Source organism: Pinus tabuliformis, chromosome X (genome assembly GCF_031772625.1).
Source record: "Pinus tabuliformis cultivar Carrire ecotype Pingquan chromosome X, CPIR1, whole genome shotgun sequence".
Taxonomy (NCBI): Eukaryota; Viridiplantae; Streptophyta; class Pinopsida; order Pinales; family Pinaceae; genus Pinus; species Pinus tabuliformis.
In genome coordinates, this window is record NC_142308.1 from 421484945 (window position 1) to 421509387 (window position 24443).

Sequence of the window (24443 nt, forward strand, 5' to 3'; positions counted from 1 at the left end):
TCTCTTGTATTGTCCGACCATGACTCACATTTGTTCTCCTTTTCAAAATATTTCCATACTACCAACATTCTTGATCTGTTAAGTCAACAAAACTATAGTGATCTTAAGATGCTTCTCTTCCTTCTTTTTGATCATAAAAATAAAATATTAAAAAATCTCAACTTTCTTAAAGTCTAATAACCATATTGATTTTACTAGAAATTAATCATCATAATCTTCATCATCTTCAATTTTCTAGAAATCTATTAAAACTTTAAACACAACATTATATTATAAATTTCTTGTCTATAGAAATAAAATTTTGAAATGATCTTTTATCAAAAAAAAAAATTAAAAATAACTGTTATTATTTATTTTTCAAATTTATTCCTCCCAAAAATCAGATATCTGGAAATAATTTTCATAAAATCCAAATCAATATTTACTAACTTCTCAAATATCCCATGAATAATTAAATTATTTTTTAATAGAAAATTAATAAACTATAGATCTTACACGGAGGAGACGAGAACCAGTAGCGGGTGCGACGAACTGCCCCTGAATATCTAAACCCACCGTATGTGGCCAAACCACGGTTTTGAACCTGAGTAGGACCCAATCATGGTCAACTAACAACAGCGGTTCGGCCTAACCTGGCGGACTGAAACCATTAAATGTTAAAAAGAAGACTTTTAATTTTAACCTCGCAGGACCGCGCTCTCGGACAAAGTGTGAAGTAGTTACGATGCTTTGTTGGCAAAAGGAAGACTCGAACTTCTAACCTATCGCATGGAACCATTGGCGCCAGTATTAATCTAAGTAGGGTGGTTTCGACACAATCCATGGTCTTGACCCATAGTCAATTAACTAAATGAATATCACAGCTGGATGCCGACCAACACCAAAGTCTTCACCGCGATCGATTGTCGGTGTTTCAAAGGAAGTGGGAATATAAATTCAGGAAGCCTAAGTGCCTGCAACACCAATGCAAAAGTTTGTTTCTTCACCATCATACTACGATTGCAAAAGAAAATACCATCTACATTGAAAGGAAAATGGCGAGCTCTACTGCAGGTCAGGTTATCAAATGCAAAGGTAATTAGTTCAGTTCGGTGCAAGGACTCATGGCCACATTCTATTTATTTCATGTATATCATTTCAGATCAAAATTGATTTTCAGCGTTAAGCTGGATTTATGCAAACTGCACATGTGCTTCTTGAAATCTGATATATTTTGATCTGTACTTTTGTTGCAGCTGCTGTTGCATGGGGAGCAGGGGAGCCTCTGAAGATTGAAGAAGTGGAGGTGGCTCCTCCACAGGCAATGGAAGTGAGAATCAAAGTGCATTATACCGCCTTGTGTCATACAGACCTTTATTTCTGGGAAGCAAAGGTATGCTATGAATAATTATCATTAGAACTAAACTTATTAAACATAGAGAGGAATTAAAGTTGGATACCGCATAACACACTGACTTCTCTTTATACCATTAAATTACTTCAAATATTTATTATAAAAAATTCTTGACTGTTACTGCTTTGGTTGCAGGGCCAAACTCCTCTCTTTCCCCGCATCTTGGGACATGAAGCAGCTGGGTATACACTCTGTTCTGGTCCATAAATCGATATTCAAAAAAAGTTAATTAGGCATACTAACAGGCACATAGAATTTCAAAAAGGGCAAAAGGGACAGTAATTTTCTTGTGATTTATTGCTCGCTAATCATAAGTTGGTTGACACAGAATTGTTGAGAGTGTTGGAGAAGGGGTGACTGACCTCAAGGAGGGTGACACTGTGCTTCCCGTATTTACTGGAGAATGTGGAGAATGCAGACACTGCAAGTCAGAGGAGAGCAACATGTGTGATCTTTTAAGAATTAATACTGACAGAGGGGTTATGATAAATGATGGGAAATCGAGGTTTTCAATCAATGGGAAACCGATTTACCACTTCGTTGGTACATCGACTTTCAGCGAGTATACAGTTACGCATGTCGGTTCCCTTGCCAAAATTAATCCAGAGGCTCCTCTGGACAAAGTCTGTATTCTGAGTTGTGGTGTCTCAACAGGTGAATTATCTTGTAGGGTTTTCGAAATTTAATTTGCTGATGATTGTGAAAAATCACAATGATATAATTGAATTAGTTTACATTGTTTATTGATTTGTAAAGTGGGTGATTGAATTCTTAAAGTTCGGCTTGCTGGACTGTGATTAAAATTACCCATGATCGTTTCCTTGATTGGAATTCCTATTCAAAATTCATTTTATTGTGGACTCAGGGATGGGGGCGACTTTGAATGTAGCCAAACCCAAGAAGGGTTCGTCAGTAGCAATATTTGGCCTTGGGGGTGTTGGGCTTGCTGTAAGTAAAATTCAGCTTCATTTCTGAATTTTTCTTTTTATGGGATCAATATGATGAGTTTACTGTTTAATTTTCTGCTATACATCTGACCTGGACTTAACTACGCACGCAGGCTGCTGAAGGGGCAAGAATTGCAGGAGCTTCTCAAATAATTGGAATCGATTTAAACAGTGACAAATTTGAAAAAGGTTGTAAATTGCCCATTTCCATCATTTGTTAATCACTGTATGTATGTTGACTCAAGAATTTCCTTTCTATTTCGTTGTTTGAATCGTTTTCGTAATCTGTCCTCTTTCAGCAAAGCTCTTTGGTATAACGGAATTTATAAACCCACTGGACTACAAGAAGCCTATTCAAGAGGTTGGTTGAGCTGCCTACAATGATTTCAACTTCTCTTTTCTTTGTCTCTTTCAAATTTTTTGCTCTTTGTTGGTGCTCAATAGATCTGTAAAAGAATTTATGTTAAAGCTCAATTCGGTTTTGTGTTGTATTCGGAGAAATGCTTTAAATTAAAACTAAACTCTGGGAATTTATCAGGTTATTGCCGAGAAAACTGATGGAGGGGTGGACTACAGCATCGAGTGCACAGGGAATGTCAAGGCCATGATTCAAGCCTTCGAATCCTGCCATGATGTATTTACTCTGCCTTCCCTTCCCTTTCTTCTGAAATTGTAAATATACGCTCAGTTTTAGCTACTATGCATATACTGATCAAATGGGTATGTGTTTGTTGTTCAGGGTTGGGGTGTAGCCGTTTTAGTGGGTGTCCCTCATTCAGACGCAGTCTTTGCAACCAGCCCCGTGAATTTTCTGAACGAAAGGACATTGAAAGGAACTTTCTTTGGAAACTATAAGCCCCGTACCGATTTGCCAGGCCTTGTAGAATTGTATTTGGAAAAGGTAGGACTTTCTTTCATTTGTTATTCTATGAAGATTCATTCATTTCCTTAGATTTTAGGATAGAAATGGCTCTCCCAGGCCATGCCTGCTACTGCTTTCCTTTCCTGGCAAAAATCACTACTCTTTGATCTCCATGTAATTAGTCTTTCAAGCTAACTTCTTTATTATTTTGCAGAAGCTTGAACTGGAGAAATTTATCACACACGAGGTTTCATTTGCCGATATCAACAAGGCATTTGATTACATGATTAAAGGCGAGAGTCTGAGATGTGTGATAAACGTGATTGGCAATTAAACGTTCGAGAGGAAGTCAACAGTAATATCTTAAGTTTTCCTTAAGTTTCTTACAGATTTTGTGGTAGATGGTAAATGTGAGGAGTCAACAGTAATATCTTAAGTTTCTTACAGATTTTGTGGTGGATTTGGTAAATGTGAGGGATCAGATTTGTGATGCTTCTTGAAATCAAAGTAGAGTAATATCTTAAGTTTCTTACAGATTTTGTGGTGGATGGTAAATGTGAGGGATCAGATTTGTGATGCTTCTTGAAATCAAAGTAGAGTAGTTGATTGTTAGGTAAAGAAACTATTTTTTTCCTTATAAATTTTAAAATAAATTATTTCCACGTGTATTTTTTATTTATTATTTGGGAAAGTAAGTCCTATTTTTATGTTAGTTTAATGATATTACAATTAGTATAGATTTAATTTAACTTTCTATCTACTACCAAGGGCAGAGAGGAATCAGATGGATGTATGTTAGTTTTGAATAACACATTAATAAAATGTTTTAACTATAAGAAATTTTTAATTTTCATTTGCTAATAATAATAGTTTCAAGTTGGTTGTGGGTTAGGAGAAAACAATCACACCCTATGTAGATGAAACTTCCAGAGTTTCAACTCTAAAATTTTCTTTACATTACATTAATAAATTACACGTACATGCTTATTGTACTTTTGGCATTCACATGTGTAGATTTAAAAAAACACAAAACATACAAGAAATACCTTAACACAATGACAAAGGACAAACTTTAACACAAATTCCTTGTGGTTGATAATTTTCCTAATATCATTGGATGTTTGGAAGCACTTCTAGATTGTAGGTGAAGAGCAAAGTTGACTTTGTTTTTACTATCATTGCATTTTGAGAAGTGAGAAGTTGACTTTCATTAATTGTTGCATTTTGAGAAGTGAGAAGTTGATTTTCATTGTATTGTTGCATTTTGAGAAGTGAGAAGTTGATTTTCATTGTAGTTGTGATTCTCAGAAGAGGTGTGAGTTCACATTTAACATTTCAAATTTTATTTTTTAATTATTATAATTCTTAATATGATATTATCACTTTTCTTAATTAATAATTATAATTATTATTTTAATTATAAATTTTGAGCCCACATAACATTATATGACGTTACATGACTTTACAACATCTCCCTCATATTGGGCTATAGAGCACCTCTCAATGTAATTATATGTCATTTGTTCTCAAAAGAAACATTATTTATTTTGTTACTAGAGAATAACCCTTGATGTGTTGCAATGTTGTCTATTAATCTCTTAAATCAAATCAATTTCTTGGTTGCATTGTAGATAGAGATACTCTACTTAGATGCTTGGTTGCTTGGTTCTTCATGATATTATTCCTTCAGTCAATTTATAAAATTAGTTTGTTAATCTCCTAAACCAAATCACCCCTTGTAGGTGAAACCTCGAGAGTTTCAACTGTAAAGTTTTCTCTAAAATACATTGATAAATTACACATACACGCTTATGATAATTTTGGCATTCACAAAATTAATTTGTTAATCTCTTAAAACAAATCACCCCATGTAAGTTAAAACTAGTTTGTTAATCTCCTAAACCAAATCACCCCATGTAGGTGAAACCTTGAGAGTTTCAATTGTAAAATTTTCTCTACAATACATTGATAAATTACACGTACATGCTTATGATAATTTTGGCATTCACAAAATTAATTTGTTAATCTCTTAAAACAAATCACCCCATGTAAGTGAAACCTCGAGAGTTTCAACTCCAAAATTTTCTCTAGAATACATTGATAAATTACACATACATGTTTATGATAATTTTGGCATTCACAAGTGTAGATTTAAAGAAACGCATATGATAACTGATAATTTTGGCATTCACAAAATTAATTTGTTAATCTCTTAAAACAAATCACCCCATGTAAGTGAAACCTCGAGAGTTTCAACTCCAAAATTTTCTCTAGAATACATTGATAAATTACACATACATGTTTATGATAATTTTGGCATTCACAAGTGTAGATTTATAGAAACGCATATGATAATTTTGGCATTCACATGTGTAGAATTAAAGAACACAAAAAGTACAAAAAAACACCTCAATATAATGACAAAGGACAAACCTTAACACAAATTCCTTGTCGTTGATAAATTTTCTATTATCCTTGGGTGTTTGGAAGCCCTTCTAGATTGTACATGAAGAGAAAAGTTGACTAGTTGATTTTCATTGTAGTTGTGATTCTTTGAAAATGTGTGAGTTGATATTTAACATTTCAAATTTTAATTTTTAATTATTATAATTCTTAATTTGATAATTTCACTTTTCTTAATTAATAATTATAATTATTATTTTAATTATAAATTTTGAGTTGCATTTTGAGAAGTGAGAAGTTGATTATCATTGTAGTTGTGATTCTTTGAAAAAGTGTGAGTTGACATTTAACATTTCAAATTTTATTTTTTAATTATTATAATTCTTAATTTGATAATTTCATTTTTCTTAATTAATAATTATAATTATTATTTTAATTATAAATTTTGAGCAAACATAACATTACATGATGTTACATGACTTTACAACATCTCCCTCATATTGGGTTGTAGAGCACCTCTCAATGTAATTGTATGTCATTCGTTCTCAAAAGAAACTTTATTTATTTTGTTGCCAGAGCATAGCCCTTGATGTGTTGCAATGTTGTCTATTAAATCTCTTAAACAAAATTAATTCCTTGGTTGCATTGCACATGAGATACTCTACTTAGATGCTTGGCTTCTTGGTTGTTCATGATATTATTCCTCCAGTCAATTTATAAAATTAATTTGTTAATCTCCTAAACCAAATCAATTCCTTGGTTGCATCGATGTTTGAGACACTCTACTTCAATAATTAGATGTTTGGCTACTTAGTTGCTCATGATATTATTCCTCTAATCAGTTTGAAACATTAGTTGGACCTAAATCTTTGATCATCCACATCCATTGCTCAAATCTCCATCACAAAATTCTACTAACTTTAATGTATCAATTTCCATCAAAAGTAATGTCCATGTTTTAAGAAGTGCTACATGGGGTTGTGTTCCTCACCATTTCAAGATGGAAAAAATCCATGTTAAAGGTTTCACATTGTCTCCCTAAAAGAAAGCCTATGGTGCGAAAAGTTTCCCACTCGGGACACTCAACCTAAAATCTTATGTAAGGGTTGTCTTAGCATATCCCTTGGATGCATTTTTGTTTTCTGCATTTCCATACCCTAGAAACTTGGCAGGAGATTTGTTTTATGTACCCCAAAAATATCTTAAAACTCTCTTTATTGATTAATAATGGTGTTAGCCCAGACCTAAAGAAAATTGGCTCAATCAAATTAAACAAAAATGATGTCTAGGCTTGTACATACCATAATATACATCATGATGGAATTTGCATTTACAAATAACACTTTTTCATTGCTTACAACTCAACCTACAAATTTGGACTCATGTCTTTAGATAATTGACCATATAAAATTTAGTTGTGATGTTGGATTTCAACTTTTAATATTGACAAATGTTTGCAAAAAAAAATTGCATCACTGTCAGAATTTAGAAGATCTAACTCTCTCAAATGCTTGTCCCTTTAGGTACCCATCAATCCTTTGGCAACATACTTTGGAAGATTGCTTTAAACCATACGAAACCACCTACAACTTGCAAACCAAATGTCGTCTTGTGGATTTCACATATGCTTTAGGCTACAACATGTATATCTTCTCTAACTCTCCATTGGGGAAATTTGCATTTACATAAAATTGATACACATTTATACCATGTAATTTAGCAAGTATGAGCACATCTTCATTGATGACATTTGCACCACGAGTGAAATATTTTTTTGGTAGTTGGTTCCTTCAGCCTGAGCATACTATTTTCCATAAAGTCTGCTTTATAAAAAACAACTTAACCATCTTAATTATATACTTTCATCCAATTGTTATATTTTGAGAAGCAATTCTACAAATCTCTAAACTTAATTTTTTTAACAATGATTCAAAATTTTTATACATGTCATTGTTCCAATACCTTCTACCATCACTTGTGAGGCTTCTTTGATAGTAATGAAATAAGTATTCTTGACATTATAGAATAATCATGGAACCATTGTGATGGCCTTTGAAATCTATTTTAATTATTAGTGATTCACTATTAATATTGCCCACTTCCTCAATGCTCATAAGCCCTAGTTTTAACTCCTCTACACCCTTAATATCCTCCTTATCCATAGATTCCTCCATTGTGTCTCATATGGGAATTGACTCCCTTTACAATGTTGATGGTTTTAAAAGAACTAACACCAATGCTATCACCCCTAAAGTCCAATATTTGCATTGGTTTCTTAGTAGCACTTTCCATGTCACATCTCCCACTCCTTTAACCAATAATGTATGTTGATCAAATACAATATCCCTACTTTTGATAAACTTCTTGTTTACTATATATTAGACTCTATAAATACTTGAATAACCATCATATTTGACCATAAATCCACTTCATACTTTCTCACCCAATGCCTCCCCTTCCCATATTGTACATGGAGATAAACATGGTGCCTAGACACCTCCGCACATAGATTGCTTGGCTTCCTCCCATTCCATGCCTCATAGGGATCCATGGATTGTAACAACCCCAGGTTAAAGTTTCATGTAATAAAGGATAATAAAGGAAAAATAATACCAAGCTCATGGGATACATATTCCAAGTTGAATATTGAGAAAACACTTTAGTGGTCATCGCTTGTGGTTCAATAATGGCTATGGAGATTGGCAAAGGCAAGGAGGCAATAAATGACATTTAATTAACGAAATAAAGAAAAATAGGAGAAAATGAAGGTGAAGAGACACAAATATGCATGCAAGGAAATTAAAGAAAAATGAAGGGAAATGAAGAGAAAGGAGACGTCAATGATAAAAAGGCACCTGAGAAATAATTCACATATTTTGGCTTGAACCAATTTTTTAGAGAGAGTGAGAGCAAGCAAGAAAACAATGGAAAATAGAGGAAGGGAAAGGACAAGCAGAGGAAAGCAAAGGAAAAAATGGAGAAAGTTGGATCAAAAACTTAAGCAGGAATATTTTGTAGGTAATAGGTTGCATGTGTGATTTCCTTGTTGGGATGTGAATGCATGGCACATGTATTTTTTTATTTGGTTCATTTGTTGTCATTCGCATGGGTTTCTCCTAGTTTGACAGTGATTTTAGCCTCACCTTTCATTTCTTGGACAATCATCGTGTGATGGGATTCATTATTTGTTGAGCTTTTGATTGCCGAAAGGTTTTGGAACCAGGTGAGGTGGTCTCAAGAAAATTCCAAAGGTTGGGGGTAGAGATGGTTTTCCCCGAGAAACCCTTGACAAATGGGTGGAGACAGGAAATTCCTCAAGGTATGTTGAAGAAATCTCGAGGCATCCAAGCTTGGTTTGGTTTTGTGATCTCAAGACCGGTTTAGGTGAGATCACAGTAGTTTGAGGGTGGAGGTGGTTTAACCTTTGGAGTCCTTGTTTTCTTATGTCTTCGTTTATCTCATGAGATCCCACATTCATGCTTGGAATATGGCACAATGGTGGCTAAAAGAAAGATTTTGTTCAGCCAAATCTATGGTCGGGTGGTATGTCGAAGTCCTTGAGTTGGTTGGGTTTTGCATATGTTAATATGAGTTATTCTTCTAATGTAATTAATGAGTACATGTACTTTTTATTATGTGTATTTTAAGGTTATTTGGTCATGGTTTCTATTATGGTTATAAGCATGGTTCTATGATATACTCTAGTTCTAGATCTTGTTCATGATTTGATAGTTTATGGAATGGTTTATGGATGAATGGGCTAACAAGTGTTGGTGTAGCTAACTTGAGCGAGCATTAAGCCTTCTTGGTGATTATTAGATGAAGTTTAGAAGTTTATGATCAGATATGCATTCATAACCTGTAGCTTTCATGTTTACTATATGTTTGACGAAATGTCTATCTTGTATTAGGCATGTTCTAGTCAAGATTGTGTTCAAGTTTTGAATGGTTAGCCTTGTTATCATGTTATTTATGTTTTCAGAAACTTACAGGCAATTTGGGTAGTGGTCTGAAGGCTTTCCTGAAAAAGTGGCATAGATCTTGTGACCGCATGCACATAACATGGGATTTTTTGTCATAACAACATGTAGGCAGGCTTATGGGTGCCGTTGGAGCCTCATAACTGCACACAGTGTGTCAAAGGTGCAGTTGGGGTGTTAAGTCAGTGAAAAGAGTTTCAACTCAAGGATTGATCACCAAGGGTAATTTTTGGGCTCTTTAGTGGTCTGAAGTCTCTTATGGATGCCAGTAAGTTTTGGTTTGTAGGCCCCACTACCATCACTGGAACTTGGAGGTCGAATCATGTCATAGTAGTACTCAGCTCATGTTAACCCTGGAGAGCTTGTAAAAGAGGGTAAATATGGGAGAGGTTGTTACAAGGTGGTATCAGAGTGGGTTTCGTTCTCTTTGAGTGATATTTGATACCACAGGGTGGTATCAGAGCTTTTAGGTTCAAACACGTGCATTGGATGGGATAAATGTATATTGTCATACATGCATTGTGATGGTTATGGTTATCATGCATGAGGTTATTATTACATTATTATGTCATCATCCATGATGTTGATTTGTTGATATCATGTTGTATGTATATGTATCGTGCTAATCTAGACTGATTTGTGCAGATGTGATAATCTCCCCTAACTTCACTAAGGTATGGTTTGATTATGTTTCTATTTGGTTTATCTAACATAGTATGCTTGTATGAATAAGAAGATCAGAGATGACAAGTAGAATGGTGGGCTATAGTTCATGTGACTCTACTTACAAATCAGTTTAACCAGAAGGAGATGAATATTCTCCTGATATAGAAAATATATTGAGAAGTTTGAAGGCATAAATCAAAAGTTGCAAGGAAAATAATAATAGGATGATTGACACACATGAAAGGATTTGTAACAATCTCGAGTTAAATGTTCATGTAATAAAGTTAATACAGTCAAAACACGACCAAGGTCACTAGACATGTATTCCACACTGAATGTTTGGAAACACATGCTAGTGGGTGTTCATTTCGGTTTTTATTATGGCTAAGGAAATTGGCAAAGGTATTGAAAAGGAAAAGAGCCATTAATTGACATCTTATTTATGAAAATAATGGAAAATAAGAGAAAAGGAAGGTGAAAGGTCACATAATTGCATGTGAGGAGGGAATTGAAGGAAAATTAAAGCAAACTGAAGAAAATAGAGGCCTCAATAATAAAAAGACTTTTGAGGATCAGTTCACAACTTTTGTTGGTTAAACATTTTCCAGTTTTAGCTCAGAGCTCTCTATATTCTATCATACGCTTGCACGCTTAGAGCATTCTTAGAGCACTCTAGCATTACATAAAGGAAGACAAAGGAAGGACAAGAAAACAAAGGAAAGTAAGATCAAGCAAGGAAAAAATGGATCAAGCATCTTCAACAAGAACACTTTCAGGTAATAGTTGTATTCGTGATTTCCTAGCTGGTTGGTAAATGCATGTACATATTTGGTTCTCTTGTCGTCATTGGCATGGCTTTTTCAAGGTGCGATAGTGGTTTCAACCTTTCCTTTCCATTTTCGGATAACCATGGTGTGATGGGGTTCTTTCATTTGGTTGAGCTTTGGATTTCCGGATGGTTTTGGATCTGATTGAGGTGGTCTTAGGAAAATTCCCAAGGGCCTAGGAATCCTTTGACCGGTTTTGGCAGGATCACGGTAAAGACTGAGGGTGGAGATAGGAAAATTCCTCAAGGTATTGGTGAAGAAATCTGAAGGCATTCTAGCTTGCTTGGGCCTAGGAATCCCTTGACCGGTGTTGGTAGGATTGTGGTAAATCCTGATAGTGTATGTTCTTGTTTGGGCCTAAGAATCCCTTGACCGATGTTGGCGGGATTGTGGTAAATCTTGATTGTGTAGGTGATTGTTTTGGGCCTAGCAGTACCTTGACCGATTTTGACAGGATCGCAATAAGCCTGAGGGATCCATGGTTTTTTTTGTTGTGAGTCCCACATTCATGCTTGGAATATGGAACGAGGGTGATTGGCGAAGAAAGATCTTGTTCAACCTAATCTATGGTCGGGTGGTATGTGGAAGTCCTTGACTTAGTTGGATTTTACATATGTTAATAAGAGCTCTTTTCCTCTTGTATTTCATGATTATTTATACTTGTTTTTATGTGGCTTTGATGGTTGTTCTATCATTGTTATTATTTTGGTTATAAGCATGGTTTCATGACAGATTGTAGTTATGGCTCTTATCATGTTTTGATTAGTAAACAAATGGTTATTGAATGCATGAACTAATAGATGTTATTAAAACTATTATGAGAGGGCATTAGACCTTATTTATGATTATCAAATAAGTATCAGACCCCTATGTTCATATATGCATTCATGACCTGTCGATTACATGTTCACAACGTGTTTGACGAAATGACTCTCATGGTTATGCCTTGTTAGGTCAAATATTTGAGAAAATTATATATGGATGTCTTTGTATTGATGTCATTTATCATTTTGGAAAGTCTCACTGATTTTTGGGAAGTGGTATGGAGGCTGAGCTAAAATTTAGGCTCAAAATCTAGGATCGCATGCTCTAAACTAAACTTTTTGGGGCGCAACCACTGGGATGCAAGCTTGTGGGAGCGATTGGAGGCTTCCAACTACATGGATAACTTTTTGTTGGAGCAGTTGAGAGCCCAAGGTTGTGCAAAAGAGGTCTAGACCAGGCTCTAGCCACCTAGGGTGGTTGTTCAGCCCCTGAGTGAACTGTAGCTCTTGTAGGAGGTGTCAAGTGGCGAGTTAGTGGTCATTAGTCAACCCCACTTCCTTAAGAGGACTTAGGAGGTTGGGTCATATCATAATATCTCTCCATCTCATGTTTACCTAAGAAGATCCATGAAAGTGGGTAAATGTGGGAGGGTGGTGTTACAAGTTGGTATCAGAGTTGGTTTCATTCTCTTTGGGTGATCTATGATACCAGGTTGGTATTAGAGCTTCCTGGTTCAACTCTTGGACTAGATGGGAAAAATGTGTTTGTCATGCATGCATGTTAGTTGTCTATGTGTTTGTTGTGCATCCATCATGGTGGTCATTATGATGTTTATGATGTTGTTCGTATGTTATGAGGCTGAATTTTTTGCTGAGATAGAGCAGGAGATGTAGATCATCAAAGCGAGGTTGCAGCATTAGACCTTGGGGTAAGCACGGATCGTCATACATGTTTGTATGTTTGGCATGCATGTATTTTGGTTAATGGTTGTTATAAGAATTATGTTTATGTACATGTTTTTCATTCTATTACTGTTGTGGTTACATGCACGATAAATTCTAGTTGACCAGTGTAGTCATATGCACATGCATTGAATAGTCATAAATGGTAGTAACTTGTTGTATGAATTGTGGTCATATGCATGATGATTATGGTCATTGCATTTAATATCTTGATGCTACTATGTATCATGCTAATTTGGATTGGTTTGTGGAGATAGTTATGGTTATGATATTCAGGTATGAGTCTATATACTTGTGATATTATGTCATACTGATCTAGACTGACTTGTGCAGATGTGATAGCCTCCCCTAAGATACATTGAGGTATGAGTGTGATTACGTCATCTGTTTCATTTATCTAACATGGTGTGTTTACAGGTTGTCTGAATGTTTTATTAATTGCATGATATCAATATGTGTCTATAATACTGCATGAAGGAATGATCTTGTTTTAAGACAGGTGTACTAACGCAATATGCGCTGAGGCAACTGATATGCACTTAAGTGCAAATGGGTGCTAATTGTAGTAAGCATGACTAACGAATGTGAGTTGGTTTTTGATTATGACACGGTTTTTAGTCTTGGTAAAGGATGATTTCAAATTAATAGACATGATGTCTTGATCTTTGGAACGTGTGATTGACATGTGTGAACAATTGCAAGGCAACATGCTTCGTATTAATGTGACAAGGTAACAATTGATTTGTCTATATAACTAACAGTTGGGTGATGTGATAACATTTAATAAAACTCAATTGAAGCAATGAAAAAGATAAAATAAAGGAATTGGGTGAGAATTCCTTTGTCTATGTTTGGAAACCGTAATTCCAAATGAATGAGTGCTTTGCATGAATACATGAAGTCTTCTTAACCTTGATTTTTTCTGACATTATGTGGATATGTGCTAGATTCATGAACATGTATTTGACAGGTATAACAACTTATTTTTAGTTATGACTAGACTTGTCAAGGAATTGGAGTCCCTTGAGAGATGATATATGTACATGTTTAGTTACAAGACAGTGTGCTTGGAACAATGAGGTAAGGTAATTAATATATTGTTATATTTATGTATGCACTAACAATTGTGTGTTTATGGTAGTATGATGCAAGGAATTGCATGGCAAAAGAGACTGCCATGAAATCTTGAAGAAGGCCTGGGTTGAGCTTTCCTTTGGAAGCACTGGGAACCCATGGGGTTGAGTCATGGTGTCTGTTACTAGTTTTGTGCTTTCGGTGCTTTGTGACTTGTTTGCGCTTGATTTGCAGTTTTGTTTATGTCTAGTGCATGACCATGCCACTTTGTTGTGATGTCGTATTGCAATTGGTTTCCCATGGTTTTCTTCTTGTTTGTTTCTTGTTATTTCCTTTTATGTTTTCAGGGTTTTGGGAATTGGTTGGGGAAAGAGGAAAGTTAATGGAGCTCAGGGAGAGTTGAATGACACCCAACAGATAATGTAAGACTCGGATGAAGCTCGGTGCATATATAAGGATAACTAGAGGCAAGATTATGACAACCAATTACATTGGCCGGGTCCATTGGGATAAATGGACGGTGACATGAAAGTCATGAGAAAGGTAAAGTAAATGGATTCGAGTCGTAAGATGCCCTGGCTATGTTTGGAACTATTTTTCTCAATGTTGTGCATATGTTGCATTGATAAAGTGAGTTCTCTTAACCTTTACCTTATGATATGTGGTAATTGTGTTGATGATTGTGCTAATGCCTATATATGTATATATGTATGTACATATGCCATTGTATGACAGGGTCATCAGGGATCATGATTGATTTATGCTAATGTTTATATGTATGTATGTCGTTGTTTGTCAGGGTCGTCAAGGATCATTCTCATGGAAGAATGATTGCTTATGCAAGTGAATGGCATGAAAATGTTCCTGATTTTATGAGGAATCAAGTGGAAAGAATATCCTTGACAAATCTATGGGGTTAATATTGTGTGGATGTGAATTGATATTATGTGTTTATATTATGCCTATGTTTATGTTATGCCAAGTAAAACTAAAGGATACATCAACTGAATGAAAGCAGTGGGATCTATGGCATGCTAGGACAAGCATGGATAGTGGAGAGACACTAGAGGTAAGGTTGCCCGGTAGATACGACGTAGTCTCTGGATGTGCAGTACTATTGTTGTGTATATGTTGTACTTGTAATGGTGTGTACATGCGGTGCTATGTATGTATGGTGTTGTGTACATCTTGTATATGTGGTGTTGTGCATATATGGTGTTATGTACATGTTGTATATGCATTGTTGTGAACACATGGTGTTGTGTACATATTGTATATGTGGTGTTGTGTAGATGAGGTGCGGTGTACACATTGTACATACAATGTTGGGTATACATAGTGTTGTGTGCATGTTGTACATGTGGTGCTATGTGCATGTTATACATGTGGTGTTGTGTGTGTGCGGTGTTGCGTACACATTGTACATGTGGTGTTGTGTGCACATGGTGTTGTGTACATGTTGTGCAGGTGGTGACGTGTACACACGATGTTGTGTACATGTGGTGTTGTGTACATGTTGTGAGGGTGGTGTCGTGTATATGTGGTTTTGTATACACATAGTGCAAGTGGTGTTGTGTATAGGTGGTATTGTGTACATGTTTTACATGTGGTATTGTGTGCATATCATACATGTTGTGTTATGTACATGTGTTATTTTGTAGTCGTGGTATCATGACATGTGTATTCATTATGTTGTACTCTATGTACATATATGTATTGCGATGTACACTAGGTGTAGGTGTATACATTGTGTTGTGGTGTACACAGGGTGTAGGTGTATGTTTTGTGTTGTACACTGGGTATAGGTGTATGTGTTGTGTTGTACGTCAAGTGTAGGTGTATGCATTATATGTCGAGTCTAGGTGCATGTATTGTGTGGTGTTGTATGTTTTATGTGGTTGTATGTGTGTGGTGTACACTCAAGTGTATGTGTACGTGATTGAAGAGAAGCAAAGGCACTGGGTGTTTGCTAGGTGTGGCAACTAATCTGGTGTGTGTATGGAAAGAATAAAGGTAGGAGAAAAGAACCGATTGAAGGATAAGTATGAATATTTTATTTTAGTTTTGACTATCCATGTGATCTATTATTTTGATTTATGAAGGTTGCGTTTTCAGCTCAATTGATGTGATATTCTTATACATGATGATTTGATCAAAGAGCTAGTTTGACTTATTGTGACATGAAGTAAATAGAACTGCAGGTGTACCTTATTGACGAGCTACCAATGAGGTATGATTTGAATTTATTTCAATTTGTTTTGAGTCTAATGACAATTATGTGCTTGGTACAGGAAATCATGGAAATTCCTGGTTTCAGGGGTTGGATTGAATGCCAAAGAAATAGCAACAACAAAAAAAGGAATTAGACCAAGAAACAATGTACTGATACAACATTTAGGAGAAGGTGTAGAAATTTTGAATAATATGACACTTATTCACAGAGATTATCCCGATTATACACTATTGCGGAATATGTCATGCACAATACATAACCTCCTCTATGTTGATCATCAATTTAGCAGCATTAAAAACAATCAAACATCAATCGCATGCACACATTAACCCAATATGTAACCCGGGGAAAGCATACAACTGAAAACCCCACACTATCTGTATATTATAATGATTGAGAACATGTAACAATACATAGTACCATACTCCTCACAAGTACTCAGTACTATCTCCACCTATTACACACAAACTAGCTCAAATCTGAATCAATCACAGGTTCAAATCTCCTCCACTGCTTTGCCTGCCTCCACTGCGCAATCCTGCATGAGAATAATGATGAATGGCTAAAGCAAAATCATTTTTCCTTGGCTGAACCACACAATCCTCATTGGCATTACTCAATCCATTGATTGTGCAAGATCTCATGCACAACTATAGTCACAATTGATAGCAATCTCAACCTCTAACACCTGTCTCCACTGAACTATCCATGCACTAAGTTAACTGATGTATTCTTTAGTTTCTTTATGAGTTAATAATTAGTGAATTAATTAATAATTAATTCACATCACTCATCACTAGTGTATTCTACAGTTAGACTAAATACAACTAGCTTAACCAAGTCAAACTGAACACAACTCCATCAACTCCTCAATCAACTCCACCAAACTCAACTACTTGAGTTCTAACTGAAGTCCACCATGCAATAGCTCAACTGACTCACAAGAAAAGTGTATTTCCTTCTGACAGCTGCATGTGCCACATCTGTAGCTCAAACTGAAGTGCTCCAATAGGATAAGATAATGTTTATAGTCCAAATATTATTACGAGCTAATAATATTTGACTGTTCTATTTTTAGCCTGGCAGTCTAAAAATAGAAACCGCCCATATGTCTAAAAATAGAAGTCCATCTATTTTTACCAACATGACCAATCATCCACAAATGCATCCTGCAACTCATAGACCATGATCCATATGTCTAAAAATAGACATAGTCTAAAAATAGACTTTGCGCCAAAAATAGCCTACGGGCCCACTTAGTGAAGGCGACTTCTTTCCACTAACCTCCATCATCTTGTTGCATTCTCAACAGCAGGGCCATTGTGGGACATTGGTACCCAATAGTGTCCATTGATTACCATGAGCATGTTATAACCGATATGATGGTTTTGAGATAGTGATATGCCTTGGTTTTTTGGGAATTCCGATGTGAGGAAGCCTTTCCAAGGGATGAATCGCCCGAGAAAGGGGATGCCGAGGAACATGGAAGGTGAGTGAATGCATGGAAGGGGGTTGCCAGCTTTCTCGAGGGACTGTGTAGTAGAGAAGGGAAGGCTGGGGGATGGATTTGTTTTGGTCATCTGCATTGCAAGATGGAATCAGATGCATATTAAGAGTGTGCCCTGGAACAATGAGTCGATAATTGTTCACTGAGAGAACAAGTAGCGCAAGGATCGTAGTGCTAGATATTGGATGTAGAATTTTGACTTTGGCAGTGGATTTTGGACTTCTTGGGAAGGAGGTGAATCTTGGTATTACTTTGAAGGTGGAGGTGTAAGCCTCTCGATTCCCTTGTGGCTGATGCAGACTATGTATTCTTCATTATTTATCAGTTGAGGCAAAGGAGTTTTGGTATATGTACATATTTATGTATGGTTATTATTGTAAATACTATAATGAGTTGTGTTATAAGATCTCATAAACAATATGATTGTCATGTTTTCAGCATGATGTCATTGTAAATACTGTAACGAGTTGGGTTGTAAAGCTCCATGGGTAGTATGTTTTTGTTTTCAGTGATTTACTGGTCATAGGTGTCATAGAACACCGAGGATGGTGTTCCCCTAAGGGGGAGGGGTCTATCACAACCCTGGGTTAAAACTTCATGTAATAAAGTTAATAACGGAAAAATAAGACCAAGGTCACGAGACATGTATTCCAAGCTAAATGTTGGACAAAACATTCAAGTGGGTTTTCATTTCGATTTATTATGGCTAAGGAAATTGGCAAAGGCATTGACAAAAGAATTGAAAAGGAAAAGAGACATTAATTGGAATTTTATTTATGAAAATAATGAAAAATAGGAGAAAAGGAAGGTGAAAGGTCACAAAATTGCATGTGAGGAGGAAATTCAAGGAAAATTAGAGGAAATTGAAGAAAATATAGACCCTAATAATAAAAATACTTCTGAGGATTAGTTCACTGTTGAGAATGCAACAAGATGATGGAGCTTAGTGGAAAGGAGTCACCTTCACTAAGTGGGCCCGCAGGCTATTTTTGGCGCAAAGTCTATTTTTAGACTATGTCTATTTTTAGACATATGGATCATGGTCTATGAGTTGCAGGATGCTATTTGTGGACGATTGGTCATGTTGGTAAAAATAGATGGACTTCTATTTTTAGACATATGGGCGGTTTCTATTTTTGGACTGTCAGTCTAAATATAGAACAATCGAATATTATTAGCTCTTAATAATATTTGGACTACAAACATTATCTTATCCTCTTGGATCACTTCAGTTCGAGCTACGGATGTGGCACATGCAACTGTCAGAAGGAAATACGCTTTTCTTATGAGTCAGTTGAGGTATTGCATGGTGGACTTCAGTTAGAACTCAAGTGGTTGAGTTTTGGTGGAGTTGATTGTGGAGTTGATGGAGTTGTGTTCAGTTTGACTTGGTTAAACTATTTGTATTTAGTCTAACTGCAGAATACACTAGTGATGAGTGATGTGAATTAATTGTTAAATTAATTCACTAATTATTAACTCATAAAGCAACTAAAGAATACATTAGTTAACTCAGTGCATGGACAATTCAGTGGAGACATGTGTTAGAGGTAAGTGAAAGGGCAAGACAGATGTCAGTTGTGACTATAGTTGTGCATGAGATCTTGCACAATCAATGGATTGAGTAATGCCAATGAGGATTGTGTGGTTCAGCCAAGGAAATATGAGTTTGCTTCAGCCATTCATCATTATTTTCTTGCAGGATTGCACAGTGGAGGCAGGCAAACAGTGGAGAAGATTTGAGGCTTCAGATCTGAGCTAGTTTGTGTGTAACAGGTGGAGATAGTACTGAGTACTTGTGAGGAGTATTGTACTATGTATTGTTACATGTTATCAATCAATATAATATACAGATAGTGTGGGGTTTTCAGTTGTATGCTTTCCCCGAGTTACATACTGTGTTAATGTGCGCATGCGATTGATGTTTCATTGTTTTTAATGCTGCTAAATTGATGATCAACGTAGAGGAGGTTATGTATTATGCATGTATTACGCAATAGTGTATAATTGGGATAATCTCTGTGAATAAGTGATTAATTATTCAAAATTTCTACATGGTATCAGAGCTGTTGATCATCAGATCTATTATTCAGAAAGTGTTTACATTTTATTTCTTCAGGTAGAGTCTGTAATCGGGCCAGGTAGCCTCTGGATTCATCCTTCTTTTGGAAGGTGAGATATCCGATGAATGCCCATATAGTCAATCTCTATTTGAGAAATACTTTGTTCTCACGAATTTTAGTTCAGAAGCGGTTGAGTTTTGAGCTGGTGGAATTCGAATTTGCAACAGTGTTTTCTTGGTGTCAAAGTTGAAATGTCTTTCAATGGATTGCGATTGGAGTATGCTCTTAAAGGCAGCTCAAATTATATTGCATGGAAAGACAGGATGGAGGCGGTGTTAGATGATAATGGGCTGAAGGAGTTCATAGAGGTTGAGGTCCCAAAGCCTACTGATGCTACTCACGTTGAGGTTTGGCAAAATATGACAGCAAAGTGTCGAAGGATTCTGTTGGAGGGCGTGAAGGATCACATTGTATCTAGCTTGCATGGAAAGGCTTCTCCATCCTTGATGTGGAAAGAATTGACAAATTTATTCCAAAGCAAGAGCGACCAGAGGAAGTTGGCGCTCAAGGATAAACTCAAAAACATTAAGTGTGAGAATGGAGACAGTATGCCTGAGTATCTCACAAAGTTCACCTAATGCCGGGATGAGCTGGGAAGTGTGGGGGTGGTTGTCGATGATGAGGACTTGGTGAGCTTGGCTCTCCTTGGTCTTCCGAAGAGTTGGTATTCCTATCAGGACTCTGTCAATGGTCGGGAGAAATTTCCAGGATGGGAGAGACTTTGGTCAGATCTTATGCGGGAGGAGATCAGGCAGAATACCAAGGATGGATCTTCATAAAAGGCACCTGATGAAGAAAATTGCGCTTTGGATGCCAAAGCAAAGAAGGGGAAGGAGAAGGGTTCTCTTTCCGAATCTAATTCTTCCAATGATGGGAAGAAGGTTGACAAATCGAAAGTGTGATGCTTTCGTTGTCATGAGGTGGGCCATTATGCTGCAAATTGTCCACGAAGGAAATCCAAGAAGGGATCCGGGGAAGGATCTGAAGGTGAGGCACTTGCTTCACAGTTTGATCTGGATTTCACACTCTTCACATGCATGGTTTCATCCATGGTGGGAAGTGGTTGGTTTCTTGACAGTGGAGCTTCTTTCCACATGACCGGTGACAAGAGTTTGTTCAGTACTTTGGAGGAGAAAGATCTCCAGATACTCATAGCGATGGGTAATGATGAGAAGTATAGTGTCTCAGGTGTAGGCATGGTTATTTTTCAGAGGGAGCATGGAGCTCGCCTTACCTTGACCGATGTCAAGTATGTACCAGGACTAGAGAGAAACTTGGTGTCAATCGCGATGCTGGAAGACAGAGGCTATGATGTAGTCTTCAGTAAGGGAAAGGTTTTCCTTGGACACATCATCACTAGACAGGTGAAGCAGATTGGTTCACGGGTCAAGAACCTGTATGCTCTTGAGGTTCAAGATGCATGCAAAGCCTTGAGCAACGAGGCAACTGATGGAGACTTGGTGGTTGAGAGGGAGCATATATTACCTCTCAACATGTAGAGCCAGAAGAAGTCTCAGACGATTGTGGAGGAGCCCTGATTGGTGCAGCAGCTTCAAGAGGTTGTGGAGCAGCCACAACAAGGGAAGCTGAGAGGAGATCGAGTAGAGACATCTACTCATGCAGAAACCTCCAGTAGGGGGAAACTTCAAGCCAGGTGGGCTAAGGGATCACATGCAGCCATACCTCCAAGAAGGAGGTGGGGCGATATAGAGTGATCGTCCCAAGGAGGAGGGGCAGGATCCTTGAGGTACCCAACCTCTTGGATGAGACCTTGCTACGGGAGCCCCTATGTGGAGTAGCAGGAACTGACTGATTGGGTAGAGACAGATGCGGATGGAGCGGCAGAGAGAGCGACAGCGTCGGGAATCCCAGGACAACGCATAGCTAGCAGGCTATAGCAATGCGAGAGGCACAAGTGTTTTGCATAGTGCTAGGTGGCACAGAGAAGTGTGCAATGGTGCGAGATGCATGGAGATGTTGCAGTAGCGCAGATGTAAGAGAGGGAGCACTTGTCAGTAGCAGGTAGAGCTTCAACATCAGAGTATGTTCCTAGCCCAACAGAGTGGTCAGTTGGGAGTGTTTTTGTTCCAAGTGTTGTTGGAGCAAGTGGACCGGGCAAATGTGTTGCATGCAGAACATTCCAGAGTTGCATGATAGGGGTTGCAGATAATCCATATCTTGTTGAGAGGGAGTGTTGAGAATGCAACAAGATGATGGAGCTTAGTGGAAAGGAGTCGCCTTCACTAAGTGGGCCTGCAATCTATTTTTGGCGCAAAGTCTATTTTTAGATTATGTCTATTTTTAGACATATGGATCATGGTCTATGAGTTGCAGGATGCTATTTGTGGATGATTGGTCATGTTGGTAAAAATAGATGGAATTCTATTTTTAGACATATGGGCGGTTTCTATTTTTAGACTGCCAATCTAAATATAGAACAATCGAATATTATTAACTCTTAATAATATTTGGACTATAAACATTATCTTATCCTCTTGGATCACTTCAGTTCGAGCTACGGATGTGGCACATGCAATTGTCAGAAGGAAATACGCTTTTCTTATGAGTCAGTTGAGCTATTGCATGATGGACTTCAGTTAGAACTCAAGTGGTTGAGTTTTGGTGGAGTTGATTGTGGAGTTGATGGAGTTGTGTTCAGTTTGACTTGGTTAAACTAGTTGCATTTAGTCTAACTGCAGAATACACTAGTGATGAGTGATGTGAATTAATTGTTAAATTAATTCACTAGTTATTAACTCATAAAGAAACTAAAGAATACATTAGTTAACTCAGTGCATGGACAGTTCAGTGGAGACAGGTGTTAGAGGTAAGTGAAAGGGCAAGATAATTGTCATTTGTGACTATAGTTGTGCATGAGATCTTGCACAATCAATGGATTGAGTAATGCCAATGAGGATTGCGTGGTTCAACCAAGGAAATACAAGTTTTCTTTAGCCATTCATCATTATTCTCTTGCAGGATTGCGCAGTGGAGGTAGGCAAACAGTGGAGAAGATTTGAGGCTTCAGATCTGAGCTAGTTTGTGTGTAACAGGTGGAGATAGTACTGAGTACTTGTGAGGAGTATTGTACTATGTATTGTTACATGTTCTCAATCAATATAATATACAGATAGTGTGGGGTTTTCAACTGTATGCTTTCCCCGGGTTACATATTGTGTTAATGTGCGCATGCGATTGATGTTTCATTGTTTTTAATGCTGCTAAATTGATGATCAACGTAGAGGAGGTTATGTATTATGCATGTATTCCGCAATAGTGTATAATCGGGATAATCTCTGTGAATAAGTGATTAATTATTCAAAATTTCTACATTCACAAATTTTTTTAGTTAACCTTTTGTTAGTTTTAGCTTGTAGCTCTCTCTATTCTCTCATACTCTTGAACACTTAGATCATTCTTGGAGCACTCTAGCATTAGAGAAAGGAAGACAAAGAAAGGACAAGAAAGCGAAGGAAAGCAAGGATCAAGCAAGGAAATTTTGGATCAAGAAGCTTCAACAGGAATACTTGCAGGCAACAGGTTGCATGTGTGAGTTCCTAGCTAGTATGTGAATGCATGGTACATGCATGTATGTATTTGGTTCTCTTAATATCATTGACATGGATTTTTCTAGGTGCAAACATGGTTTCATCCTTGCCTTTCCATTTTCGGATAGCCATGGTGTGATGTGGTTCTTTCATTTGGTAGAACTTTGGATTGCTGGATGGTTTTGGAACCGGGTAAGGTGGTCTCAGGAAAATTCCCAAGGGGCTAGGAATCCCTTGAGCAGTTTTGGCAGGATTACAGTAAAACCTTAGGGTAGAGATGAGAAAATTCCTCAAGGCATTGGTGAAGAAATATAGAGGCATCCAAGCTTGTTTGGGCCTAGGAATCCTTTGACCAGTGTTGGTAGGATTGTGGTAAAGCCTAGTAGTGTATGTTCTTGTTTGGGCCTAGGAATCCCTTGACTGGTGTTGGCGGGATTGCGGTAAATCCTATTTGTGTGGGCACTTGTTTTGGGCCTAGAAGTCCCTTGAACGGTTTTGGCAGGATTACAACAATTTGATGACGGAGTTCACCCCTCCTGGGCTACGTCTGCAGGTTTAGCTTCCAATGTTGGGCCTTTACATTATATGCTCAAATTTTAAATTACATCAGTTTACATAGCTCAAATTGCAAAAATGATACTACCATTGAGTTCAAAACAACCGAAAACCCATGCCTAGGCTCTTCTTAGGCTCAAAAAGACTGAAAAATGACCATGTTAGGCCTCTTTCTCCAATTCTCTATCATCTTCCCTGCAAATTGATACAATTGGCTAACTATTCTACGAAATCCACCTTTTCGTTGACTACCAAGCGATAATTTCACTTGGGATCAACGAGATTCTTGTCACAATTGGTGCAATTTGTCTCTTACTTAACCGCGCCCATAAGGCCTTAAGTGTCGATTTCTTTGGCATTGGTCCTAGTTATATGAGGACATGTGGCCAAGGGTTGGGCTACACACCCGCCCCTTCGACTACGTGTTGGGTAGTGGTCATGCACCACCAATAAGACCGAGGGTCGGGCCTATCCACCTGCCCCCTCTGCCATGGCTCCTGCCAACAGTTACGTTGGTCTATTGGAACCCAGGGTTGAGCCCTATCCACCCACCCCCTATGTTGTTAATCCAAGTCATGTCAATGCATAAAAACTTGAG

The 24443-nt window shown here is 37.2% G+C and overlaps 1 protein-coding gene across 1 annotated transcript; it reads left to right on the forward strand.

Moving 5' to 3' along the window:
- Positions 1 to 908: 908 nt before the first annotated feature.
- Positions 909 to 3893, forward strand: LOC149140373 (alcohol dehydrogenase-like). The gene is made up of 10 exons (XM_089446643.1): positions 909 to 1074; positions 1236 to 1372; positions 1529 to 1575; positions 1722 to 2047; positions 2259 to 2341; positions 2454 to 2529; positions 2640 to 2701; positions 2879 to 2974; positions 3080 to 3241; positions 3417 to 3893. Exons 1-10 carry the CDS (start codon positions 1035 to 1037, stop codon positions 3534 to 3536), a joined length of 1149 nt encoding a protein of 382 aa, XP_089302769.1. The 5' UTR covers positions 909 to 1034; the 3' UTR covers positions 3537 to 3893.
- The last annotated feature ends 20550 nt before the right edge of the window (positions 3894 to 24443 follow it).